General features: G+C 37.2%; 1 protein-coding gene across 1 annotated transcript in view; it reads left to right on the top strand.

The window, feature by feature from the left end:
• LOC107660482 (wings apart-like protein homolog) overlaps positions 1-12,840 on the top strand; it is a 64,234-nt gene that overhangs the window by 29,750 nt on the left and 21,644 nt on the right. Inside the window, exons 5-7 of the mRNA XM_016449792.1 lie at positions 929-1,044; positions 8,772-8,867; positions 12,411-12,572. Of these exons, the coding sequence (XP_016305278.1) occupies positions 929-1,044; positions 8,772-8,867; positions 12,411-12,572 (374 nt within the window). The remainder of the gene's footprint in view (positions 1-928; positions 1,045-8,771; positions 8,868-12,410; positions 12,573-12,840) is intronic.

Consider the following 12,840-nt stretch of genomic DNA (forward strand, 5'->3'; position numbering starts at 1 on the left):
CACGGTGTGTGTGTGTGTTCACTGCTGTGTGTGTGCACTTTGGATGGGTTAAATGCAGAGCACTAATTCCAAGTATCACCATACTTGGCCACATGTCACATCACTTTAATTTACTTGGCAGTCAATCGGACAGTCACAAGCTTCCCGGTTTTCATCCAAAATATCTTAAATTGTGTTCCGAAGACGAACGAAGCTTTTAGGGGTTTGGAACGACATGGGGGTAAGTGATTAATGACAAAATGTTCATTTTGGGGTGGAGTATCCCTTTAATGTTTAGGTATTATTGCTATTTATTTTTCCTGTGGTATCGACTTGGTATCGAGTATCGTGTACTTTTAGTGTTATCGGTACCGACTACTAGATTTTTGGTATTGTGGCATCCCTATTATATACAGGGCTCGAATTGAGGTTGAAAAAAATTACAAAAAGCATCCCCTTTGTAAAACCACCATCCCTCCTTACCATCACCTTTGGATTATTAATGTTGTGTATTATGTCAAACTTATCATGCAAATGAAATGTTAAAATTCTCTACAGTACTTATGATCATTTTTTATCATTTAAATTAGCTACTGCCCCCCCCCCCCCCCCCCCCCAATTATCATGCAAATGAAATGTTAAAATTCTCTACAGTACTTATGATCATTTTTTATCATTTAAATTAGCTACTGCCCCCCCCCCACCACCAAAGAAACTGACCACACCACCCCCTGAAATTTTTAGCCTCGTGGTTAGTGCACCGACATACAGAGAAACTATGCTCACAGCGACCCAAGTTCGAATATATTAGTGCTGTCAAACGTGCCCATTACATGCACATTATTGTAATTAACTGTATTTGTTAGCAATGCAGAGAACACATTTTCCTTGTAGAGATAATAGCAACAATTAGCAGACAAATGGCTGATGTTTGTTTGCGGTTTTACAGATCCTCTGGAATTCCCAGAGATCCCCTTTCCCTTTGAGACAGTAAGGAAACCTCAGGTCAAAGCTCAGGAGAAAGCCAAGGAGAGCAGCAGGAAGATCTTCAGCGGACCTAAGAAGGTAAGCTTCATAGTGTCTCACTTTCTATTTATATTTTTTCCATCATTCAGCTGATGGTTTGTGATGCCAGTATTTGTTCTGGAGCATGTTGTACTACGTGTCATTTCATTTAGAATCTAAAGGTTGTTTTGCCCATTTCACCAAAGTAAATGTTACCCTACTGCCATCATGTAAAGAAAGGATGTAGGCGTTTGATTTGTTGTTCTCTTGTTTATGTACGCTAACGGAAGCATAGTGAAGGCAGAGGGTGGAACGGGCATCGCGCCTTTGTCTTCAGCGTGACTTTTATCTATAATGACAGTAATGCAGTTATGTTGCTCACCGCCGCTGGCAGCTCAGCCATTATTACGAATGTTCCTGCGGCTGCTCTATGTGCACACAGGCTTCTCTGGGGTTATGATTGATTGTTGAAGTCATGATTGAACTTTAAGCATATAAATGCTCAAACAGAGCAATGTGTGTTTTGAGCAGTGTTTACGTTATCCGGGGGTAATTAGCCTGTGAATGGCTTACTTGTTGATGACTCTACATATCAAACAGAGGTAGGAAGAGGTATTAGAACTGCTTTCCTCCGTGGTTCCCTTGATCACCATATCAGAGCGGATCTGAGAAGTAGTGCTGCACGATTAATGAAAATAAAACCGAAACCATAATATGCATCCATCTCTGCATCTGCTTTAAGTTCCAGTCACTTTAATGTGCATTTGGAAATGCAAAATACACCAACCATCTTCCTATACTTGTAATGAGAAGTCCTTATCAACAAAATATAAGCCATAAGGGCTCCCTGTTTTTTTTTTTTTTTTTCACAAAATATTTGAAAACGGAGAAATTAAAGGGATAGTTCACCCAAAAATTAAAATTCTGTCATTTTCTTATCCTTGCGGTTTAGACTTGATCACTTTATATTGGGGGTGGGAATCACCAGAGGCCTCACGGTACGATATTATCACGATACTTGTGTCACGATACAATATTATTGCGATTTTAAATATATTGCGATATTCTGCGATATATTGCAATCTATTACCTTTTTCCAACTTCAAATTATGTCCCCAAACGAAAACTTTGACAACATCTGTTTTAACTAAAAAGAAACATTTCTCAGTTTATCTATCTCATTTCAATTTTATTGTTGCAGTGCAAAATGGGATTGTCAAGCAGACAAACTGACCAACACTTTCATGAAAACCGGTCATAAATATTGTATGCACCTGGCAAACTCAACTATTTGTATTACAGTCTAATCTAGTCCACCTTAATTAAATGTAAACAGGTATGCACTGCTGTGTTACTACAGGTATTTTGATCAGTGCAACTTGAAATTGTACTAAAAAGTTGTGCAGACCCTTCAGCAATTGGGGCATTTGAAAGTAAATTACTGTTAAATTTAAATTAAATTAAATAAAACATGTAGTCTTACATCTAGGGATGCACCGAAATGAAAATTTTGGGCCGAAACAGAAAACGAAAATTCTGGATGCACTTGGCCGAAAACCGGAACCGAAAATGCTTTGTAATGATTATTTATTATTTTATTAAATAATATAAAGTAATTTTGTAAGACTTTTTAAATTTAACTCAATTTTAATGATACTGAATTTAAAAAAACACAAGCCAATAAAATAACCACACTTTTACTGAAAGTAACACGCGCTACTGCAAACCGGAACAAGTAGGCCTATACTGCATAGAAATTTCCTGTCAGCGCGTTATTTGAGTGGACTTTGCTTTTCCGATGAGCATGAGCGGTACACGAGCGGAACGCACATTCATAGATCGGAATACTGAGCGGAGCGTCAAACCACGCAGTGACGAGGAGAGGGAAACATGCGCGCGGCGGGGCGGGGCGCGACGTGGCACGCCATATATTATTATTAGGGCTGCACTGATACCACTTTTTCCCGTACTCGCCCAATACCGATACTTTTATTTTTGGTACTTCCCAATACCGAGTACCGATACCAATATTTTCATTGCTTTTGTAAGTTTTTAAAATATTGGGTACAGAAACCAAAAGAGTATGTATAATGTTAGTTGGTTAACTTTATTTATCAAAATCCCTACTTACATCCCCTCCTTGTTTACAAATCCGAAGTAAGTCCATACATCCGATTTAAACGGGGACGGGGCTTTCCTGATAACTTTTCGCAATGCCGCCCTCTTTATTTGACTAACTTACTGCATGCTGAAGGTGACCCAGCTGACCTCACCAGAAAAAAACTCAACACCACCATCTAGTGGATTGTAAAGAAATTGATTTTATTATTCTACCAAATAGTATAATAAAAGATCGATACTTGGCGTCTGTGTATCGATACAGTATTGCCGCAGAAAATATCGTGATACAGAAACATAACACCTCTTACACCTTAACAAAAAGTAAAAAAAAAAGAATGGCAGACATTTAGGCCAAAGTGAGCTAAGATAAAAATCTTTGTCATTATTTTATCTTTGTTATTAGAAAATAAGAACAAATATATACATTACAAATACACATATACAAATAAAATAAATAGTGCTTTATTTTTCAGGTACAGTATTTAGCAGTAACATTCAAGAAATTGAATTAACAAATATTAAAATAAAACACTATATACACTATATACATCAATTATACTTTTTTTTTTAAAGCAACTGACTGATAAGTTCATCAGTCAAGAGCAGTGAGTGATTTTTTTTCTGTGTTTTCATTGTGCACAAACAGCTCTTAAACAAGTCCAGTTTGTATGTAGTCTTCTGATTTTTGTTGGTATTCAGCTAAATGTTTTGCAAAAAGCAACACAGAAGAAATATGTTTCATATCAATTGGAATTGAAACTAGGAGTCGAAAAGAATCAGAATCAGAATTGTTAAAATGCAAACGATACTCAACCCTAGACAGAAGTCTCTCAGATTTCATTAGAAATATCTTCACCAGTGTTATGGGTTTGGAACAACATGAGGGTGAGTAAATGATGACAGAATTTTAATTTTCGGGTGAGCTATCCATTTAAGACAGCCACAAATATTAGTATTGTAATTTACATTTGTAATGTAAAAAAATCCAGCCAATATTAGGCATTTTTATGCAGCTTTGATCTGTGTTTGTACTGGCAGTCTTGTATTGTGTGTAGTGATGTATTCATGTATTCAGTGGTTTTTGGAGCTTAGTTTCAGTAAAACATGTGTTTGGTTTAATGAGGTGGTTTTGTGGAGTTGTGAAACTTACAGTATGCTTTTATAGTACATTGACCTCTTACATGTAAAAAAAATCACGGAAAATTTGATTCATCAAAAATGTAGCCTATTTTAGTCAGCAAAATGACTTGGTGGCATTTAAATTAGCGCTAGTCCCCAGATTTTTAAAATATCACAGAAAGCAAATGTTTAAGTTTGCAAGGCTCAAGAACATTTACACGATCAATAAATGTGAGGTTGTTGGAACGTCATAACGTAATTGCTCTCCCAATAGGGCAAATGACAGTTCTGTCAACTAGCACAAAGGTCTGGTAGTGGTCTCAGGCCATCCATATTATTATTAAGTTGATTTGAGCTTAACTTGTATTGAATCCACAATATTCCTTTCATGTGTCTTCAATTGTAGTTACAGGAAGAGTCAAGAGGGATGTTCTTATTCATGACTGTTGTGAAGTATAAGATGTGTTTGAAACGAGTCAAAGCTCAGCATCGTGGTGACTTTTACTGCCACCGCTGAACATGCCAGGGGCAGAACCTGCTCACCTCTCGCTCGATACGCAGACTCAATGATTGATTCTCCTGAGTAAATCATTCATGTGGAGACATTTTACTTGCACTCTGCATTTGCGCTCTCTCTCTCTCTCTCTCTCTCTCTCTCTCTCTCTCTCTGAACCAGTTTTTTTTATTATTATTATAAAAAGAAACTTTTTCCCCCCTTATTTTGATGATTTGTTTTTGTTTTGACTTTGTTTATAATTTTGTAAAAAAAAATATATATTTTATTTTTGCTAATATGTGTGGTGGTGCTAAATGAGCTTAAACTTCCCATCTGTAATTAATAAATAGTGTTAAAATCTGGAAAATTTTACTGTACACTTTTCCTAAGATCAAATATGCCATAGCAACAGAGTGAAAGTTTGAAAATCATTATTAATATACATTTTTTACAATATAATCTGAGAGACACTTTATTAGGTGTATTGAAATGATCAATTAAAAAAAAAAGTTAATTGATTGCTTGCAAACTTATTACCAAGTCCAAAGTATTTTATCATGTGGTAGTTGATAATATCCAGCCCTAGTTTGTGTATACAAGTAGTTTAAAACCCGATATTGTGATGATGCAATGGATGGCAGTAACTCTGCTGGAGAAGTGCCTGACTGTAGTGAAATTACCTTGAGAGCTGCAGACTTCAGCTACAGGTTGTGTCTTTGACTAGAGAGTCATTTTCTCTTTTCCGAAGCTCTTAAGACACTTCGGTAATGACATGATTATGATATTTAAAGCTAATTTAATTAGTGCATGGCTATTGACGCACAGGTGCTGATGGGTCAAATTTATTTATTTTTAATCCATTGGCGGCATCATACAGCTGTACAAATTACTGTGATGGTTTGCAAACAAGATGATGTCTAAATTGCCTTATATTTTACAGCTTAGGCTGAACGAATGTGAACCCTACTCAGATGACTTCACTACTCGTTAACTTTTAATTCGTCTAAAGACCGCATTCGTCAGACACACAGTCTTTTCTTTTCACTGTTCAAGGATTTGTTTGGCTTTACATATGCGATTGTTATAAAGTCTGTGGTCAATTTCCTCAGATAAAGGGGTCATCAATTTAGAAATCAAATTTTACCTGATCTGAAAGAAGGTAAAGAAGGTGATACTGGTATCGGTATCGGGCCCGATACTGGTCTCCTGTACTCGTACTCGTTAAAATACGCCGATACCACACAGCATGGGGTCATCAATTTAGAAATCAAATTTTACCTGATCTGAAAGAAGGAAATTAACTAGGGATGCTATCGGTATCGGTATCGGGCCCGATACTGGTCTCCTGTACTCGTACTCGTTAAAATACGCCGATACCACACAGCATGTGTTAAGCTCCATATTCAAACAAAGAAACACCAACAACAGACAGCAGAAAGGAGTTAAGGATGTCTACTACGAAGTATATGTATGTAATGAATATAACGTTAAACATTCAGTATTAACGCCTGTATAGCTGATGTGCGCGAGCTGATAAACAAAGCACAGGATAGTAAAATAAAGTAAACTGTGACAAATCATCATCAATCTTCATACAGTGGACTACCAGTAAAATTGATAAAAAACATTTTTTTTTAAAGTTTTTTAAGTTGATTTCTTTAAAATAGATAAATAGTTATAAAAAAAAATAGTTCACCCAAAAATGAAAACTCTGTCATTAATTACTCACCCTCATGTCGTTCCAAACCCCATCATCTTCGGAACACAAATTAAGATATTTTTGATGTAATTCTAGAGCTTTCTGACCCTGCATAGACAGCAACGCAACTTCCACGTTCAAGGCCCAGAAATGTAGTAAGGACATCGTTAAAATAGTCCATGTGACATTAATGGTTCAACCGTAATTTTATGAAGCTACGAGAATACTTTTTTTGACTATCCCTATAATCTTGTCCTCAGTATTGATCAAAATCATGATTCGTTATTGATTATTGTCATAATTAAGCAACCTGAAAAAAAACTATTTTTAACTACCTCAGCAAAACACTCCACTGACCTTAAAAAGCAGTTTACGGCAATGCTTCATTAGTGCTCCTTTCGACAACGGAACAATGCATTTTGCATTGTATTGTGACATTTTTTTGAATGTAACAACACCTGAGCTTTCATAGCTAGAAGCTATTTCATGTGCTTGCGAGTATCATTTCAGCTGTATACTATCTGCCTGGTCCTCTTGGAGGTCTTACTTGGCAACATAATTCCCAGACTTTTGAGGGGGATTCCAACTCCTAGAAAAAAAACACGTCAGGGGGCAGTTTTGATTTCTCTCTGCAAGACCTTCTGGAGGCTTCTAGCCCAGCATGAGGAGCTCTCCATGGGGTAGAGCTAGACTTTCACTCCCTGCTAGCATGAAGAACACTTCTTAATTACAGAAGATTAAAACCAGTCTCCTGCAGAGTTATGTTGGGGGCCAGAATCTTTCTCTTCATTATTAATAATAACCCAGCCTCAGTGTTGCCCAGTGGACTGTGCCTACACCTCCTCCTGTAGCCAAGTGCCCTTTTACCACCCCATCCCCTTTTGGCTGTTTGTGTGCCATCAGTCCCTGCAGTTTGACTCGATCTGGCATCCTCTACGAGTTGTTCATATATAGAGTGTTCCTGCAGTCTGCTTTGAATGCGCTCCCGCTGAGACAAATGACCTGCGCTTCAATTCACACTCCGCCAACACAAACAAGCTGAGAAATGTAGCACTTCTTAATGAGTTTTAATTACAAATGTGATTACAGTTGAAGAAAGACTATAGCCGTCTTTGTGCAAAGTGGAGCAGAAGCTTATGCATTGAAAATGTATACAGACCATTATCTTCATGACTGGAGTGGATTTGGATATTGGATGTATTCTCAGTTTTCACACTTGTTTCGGTTGCTTTGCTTGAACCCTTGTACGATTCTACACCCAACCCAAATGTTTCTTTGCTCAGAATGCTGATATGTTTGCTTCATTACCATGTGTATTAACGACGTTTATTTTTTGTAAAAACATTTTTAAACCACTGTAGGAAACTGCCAAAAATAGAGTTTTTTGCTTGGCATTTTAGTTGGGTTTGCTGTTTGCGCTTATTTCTGCTCATACTTGAGTGTAGTTTTGGACGGACAAGCACAACTTGTAAAAGTTGCAAAAATGTTGGCACTAATAGCCTGCAGTGTTGTTGTGCTTTGAGCGACCCGAGTTCAAATCCCAGCTCATGGTCCTTTACAATCCTGTATTGCTCTAGTATCTACTTCACTTCCTAACCAGACACAATTTAAAAAAGAATTAGAATAATTCTTAAGACGTGACATGGCTGCAAGACGCGACACAGTATATAAAAAAAAAAAATCATAGCTAATCTGAGAGCTTGTGGATGGGCTCTCTTTAGAAGCTCTCTTCATGCTGCTGTTCCCCACAACAAAATGAATAAATACATAATCAAAATACAAAATACAAATTCAGGTTGCAGAAGTAGTTTCACAATGTTATTTGAATTCATATTGTTCACATTAGTGGTTCTCAATCTTTTTGATTCCATGGCACCCCATTGTTCACAACAATATTCAACCCCCCTCTTGCATTCTGTAATTTGAAGAATTAAAATGTTTTAGTAACAATAAAATATTTTAAATGTATGCTTATAAAAATGTCGATGGCTTTTTAAAATTTACATGAGTTTTCCAGGTCTAGAAGTCAGGCTTTTGAAATTAAAAATGTATTTTAGGTCATCTTGAGGCCCCCTTGGAAATTTTCTGAGACCCCTTAGGGCCCCAGCTACCTAATTAAGGACCACTGATAAATATATGTGCAAAATTGTGGATTTTTTGTTGTTGTTGTTGAAACTGACATAAGGTAAACTGGTACTTGTTTAATCTCAAAATGGATTTGTTGTTCTTGATGCAAGTCAGGCCAATCTAATGAACCCCAAACTTATAATGTTCAATGAACTCAGGTCTGCATGGGAAGCTCTTGTTTTAAAATGCCCTCAGTGTAACAGTGTTTGCCTGTTCTTTTTGCAGTCGCCTACTAAAGCTGTGTATAATGCAAGACACTGGAACCAGCCAGAGCCAGAAGAACTGCTGCCCATGCCTCCATCACGATCTCAGGCTCCTCCAGTGAGTACAACACCAAGCACAGGATATATTCGACCAAACACTACACACTCCTACACAGTCACAACCCACTTTATAAAGCACTTCAGCACTGGCACTTCTCATGCGATCACCACAATGTTTATAGTCACCGTTGTGTAAAAACTCCGACCTCTTTGATGCCACTCCACACATTTTTGCTCTGGTGTCTCCCCAGTGTGTGAGACGTTGAGCAGTGATAGCTTAACACCAGAACTTAACTGTTATAGTCAATATAAAATAGGCCTTTGCAAAAAAAAAATCGATTTTTCAATTTATTTTTTTACATTTTTTTTATGATGTTGTGAATCGATCTTTTCCGGTATTTATTTCAGCAAACATGCAACACAAGATCTGAACAAAGCAATATGAGTGATTTGCAATACTCAGGTGAAATGCTATACAACCCTCTACATTGCGAGTAAATCACTCGCATATGCGACTAAATCTTCACTCTAGGTGACTACATGATGTCTAATATTAGCCACTGGCTAATAAATTCTCAGATTTTACTCGCCAGTGTGTGGTTTGGAGGCTAAGTATAAGTTCAGCACAGATATATTTTTACTCGCCGAACACACTGACTGAGCACTTCAGAGTTTCTCTCTCCATCAGGCGATCTGTGCTATTTTTCATTTCATCTGAATGGATGCGCAGCGTACCAGTATTTGACGTACCGTAAACTCTAGTGCGTAAACTCTAGCGGCGCACAACTCGCCGTCGCTTTGCTTTTTTCTTGCATGCAAAGAAAGTCTTACATATCATGCAGAATTGACGCGCTACATGTAAACGATATACTTTGTTGTATTTTCCTATCAAAATAACAGTTTCTTTGGAATTCTTCAGCTTTTAAGAACTGCCGGGTTCTCCAGTAGTGGGCGGAACTAATGCGCAAACGACAATCTCATTGGCTGGCGCTCCCCTATTTTAACTGCCGGGTTCTCCAGTAGTGGGCGGAACTAATGCGCAAACGACAATCTCATTGGCTGGCGCTCACCTATTATCGTCCTTGTTTTATTTTAGCAAATCAGTTTAAGCGAACGCACAAAACCTGATTAATATTCATGAATCCAGCAGCTGATTAATCCCATAGATAAATATACGTAGATGCCTCATTAGCGACCCTTTCTATGACTACATGGCCGCGATACATAAGCCATTCCGCCATTTTTGGTACGGTCTGCGAACCTTTGAGCGCGTTGACTCTGCGCGTACAACAGCAAGTTATACACTTGTATATCTTTGAATATTCATTGATTATTATGGTGAATGACTTCAAGTTGACCGTTCCAAGATGGCGGACGCGTCAACGTATATCTGGAGTGGTCGAATAGGGTATCTATACATATCTATGGTTAATCCTCAGTGTGTTTTATATTGTTCCTAGTAGAATTCATAGTATTATTATTATTATTACTACTACTATCTTATCAGTATTGTTGTTAGTTTTTTCCCCATTTGTTTTTTACAGAAACACTGAATGACCAAAAAAGCACCACCACCAGTCCTAAATTCAGTTAAAATGACTAATATGCATTCATACATGGTTACCTGTTTTAATTTAATTGAATAATACTTGATTATCATAATATAGTATAATGCTTGACTGACTGATGTTAAGAGTGTAATTTCAGATATTTAAAAAGCTGTTCTTAAACCGAATTAGGCTACTATTTATTTTAACTATAATAATCAACACTCAAAAAAATTGTTTTTAAATTAACTTCTAAATTATACATTTTATATTTGTTGTTAAAATAATAATTTAGAGTCATAACTTGTTTCATAAAATATTTATTTAAACATATAGCCTGCATGAAATAATTAAGACATCACTAACAGGTAAAGTAAATATAATGAAGTAGGCCTATAGTCTAATATTTTGCTAAATGCTCTTGACTAGATTTAATTTCTCTAGCAAATAATGAGCTGTAGACACTGATGACTTGCCTGATGCGTGATATTTTCTTTACAAGTTGTTTTAATGACGTCTTTCCATGGTTGAAACACTGATTGAGTGATTACGTCAGGGGTGAGATGTTCATTCATGTATATTTCGCGTTAAAACTAGTAGGCCTAATAAAGATTAAGGGGTGATCATGCTCACTCGCTGCCGTTAGTATACGGCGATCTGTCGTGCCACATAAAAGAGCGTCAAAACAGTATGTATTGTCTGAATTTTCTGAAAAAATGGAAAGATTTGTTCGGTACATCTACTTACCGAACAGAAAGACCCGTACCAAAAACCTATTGGTAAGGGTGTCCTGTTGCTACATATTGCATTATCTACAACAGTAAACTAAAACAATGACTAAATAAATAACTATTCTGCTCACTCGCTGCCATTAGTATACGGCGATCTGTCGTGCCACATAAAAGAGCGTCAAAACAGTATGTATTGTCTGAATTTCCTGAAAAAATGGAAAGATTTGTTCGGTACATCTACTTACCGAACCGAAAGACCCGTACCAAAAACCTATTGGTAAGGGTGTCCTGTTGCTACATATTGCATTATCTACAACAGTAAACTAAAACAATGACTAAATAAATAACTATTCTGGGCTGTGTTTCCCAAAAGCAAGTTCACCGAAACTTGAAACCATAGTTGGCCACTGATGTTTTTGGGAAACACACCACTGGTTAAACAAACCCTGCTTCAAAAAGCTTCAAAACTTTGCAAATATTTTTTCTAATTACTGGTTCGGAGACTGTATCAAACTGATTTCAACAAACAAGGCTTTGTTACGTCATACCATTTCAAAACTGTTTAAATTAAAATTTTTGAAAAACTTTCACCCATTATTGATTCAGCTCTTGGTTAACATTAACCAGCAGACTGGGTGAAGTATTTTCAGAGATGAAGCAAGTTATTACATTTTGATGAAAGATTCCAAAACAAGCATAACTGACCATGATGAATCATTCACCATTAAATTAAATTTAAAAAAAAATCAAATTAAATAAATTTTAACGTTTATTAAAGTAAATAGTGTATTTTGATGTACCTCAAACACGACCCCATTATGCACTTCTTTTCCAACTAGCATCCTCTCCCTCGCTCTCTACATGTGCCATCCAAATACAATCAATCCCATACAACTTAGCCAGCCTGCATCTGTTGCTGCCAGTGAAGCCCACTGTAATATTATGCACACTGACAGATATGCTTACACTTCACTTGAACTGTTTGTAAGGATTCTCATTAACGCAGGGCCTCCATTTCTACTGTTCCTATAAACAAGGCCACAGATATTATTTTTCAAAACATTGCATTATTCAGTATGTGTATGTGGCGCTTGGCCATCTTTGGAGTGTTTTATTTAGCAGCGTTGCTGTTGGTCGTGGATTTGGCCTTTTAGTAGTTGCAGCATGATGAATCTATAATGTTCTGTAGCACTATCTTTAGTCGTCATGTAGCATAACCAGCAGTGGGTCGGTTGTTGGCAGCTCAGGCTATATGTGAATCAGCTCTGCAGTGCTTCCAAACATGCTGTTATGCTTTAATTCCGAGTTGTCGTTCTTGCACAGGCCGCTTCATCGGGAGGCAGTAAAGAGTCGAACACGCACAAGGACGACGGAGTGTTCAAAGCTCCAGCTCCTCCTCCCAAAGTCATCAAGTCCATCACTGTCCCTACAGAACCTTACCAGGACATGGTCACTGCACTCAAATGTAGGAAAGAACACAAGGAGGTTAGTGCAAATACTTCACACATCTGATTTGACACATCACCATCACCATCTGGTTTGACACATGTAGAGCCTTGCTGCTTAGCGTGCAAATTATGCATATTGTCTACTACTTTTTCTAAACAGCATGCTACACAATTCAGTATTAAACATTTTGGATGTAGTATGCTTGCTGTCACTTTAATTCAATAAGTGATATTTAGTTATCATTATCTTGGAAATAAAAATGGTCATTTTCCAATCCCCCCCCCCCCCCCCACCTCTGACAAAA

This window comes from Sinocyclocheilus anshuiensis, unplaced genomic scaffold (genome assembly GCF_001515605.1).
Source record: "Sinocyclocheilus anshuiensis isolate Anshui unplaced genomic scaffold, SAMN03320099.WGS_v1.1 scaffold1449, whole genome shotgun sequence".
In the NCBI taxonomy this organism is placed as follows: Eukaryota; Metazoa; Chordata; class Actinopteri; order Cypriniformes; family Cyprinidae; genus Sinocyclocheilus; species Sinocyclocheilus anshuiensis.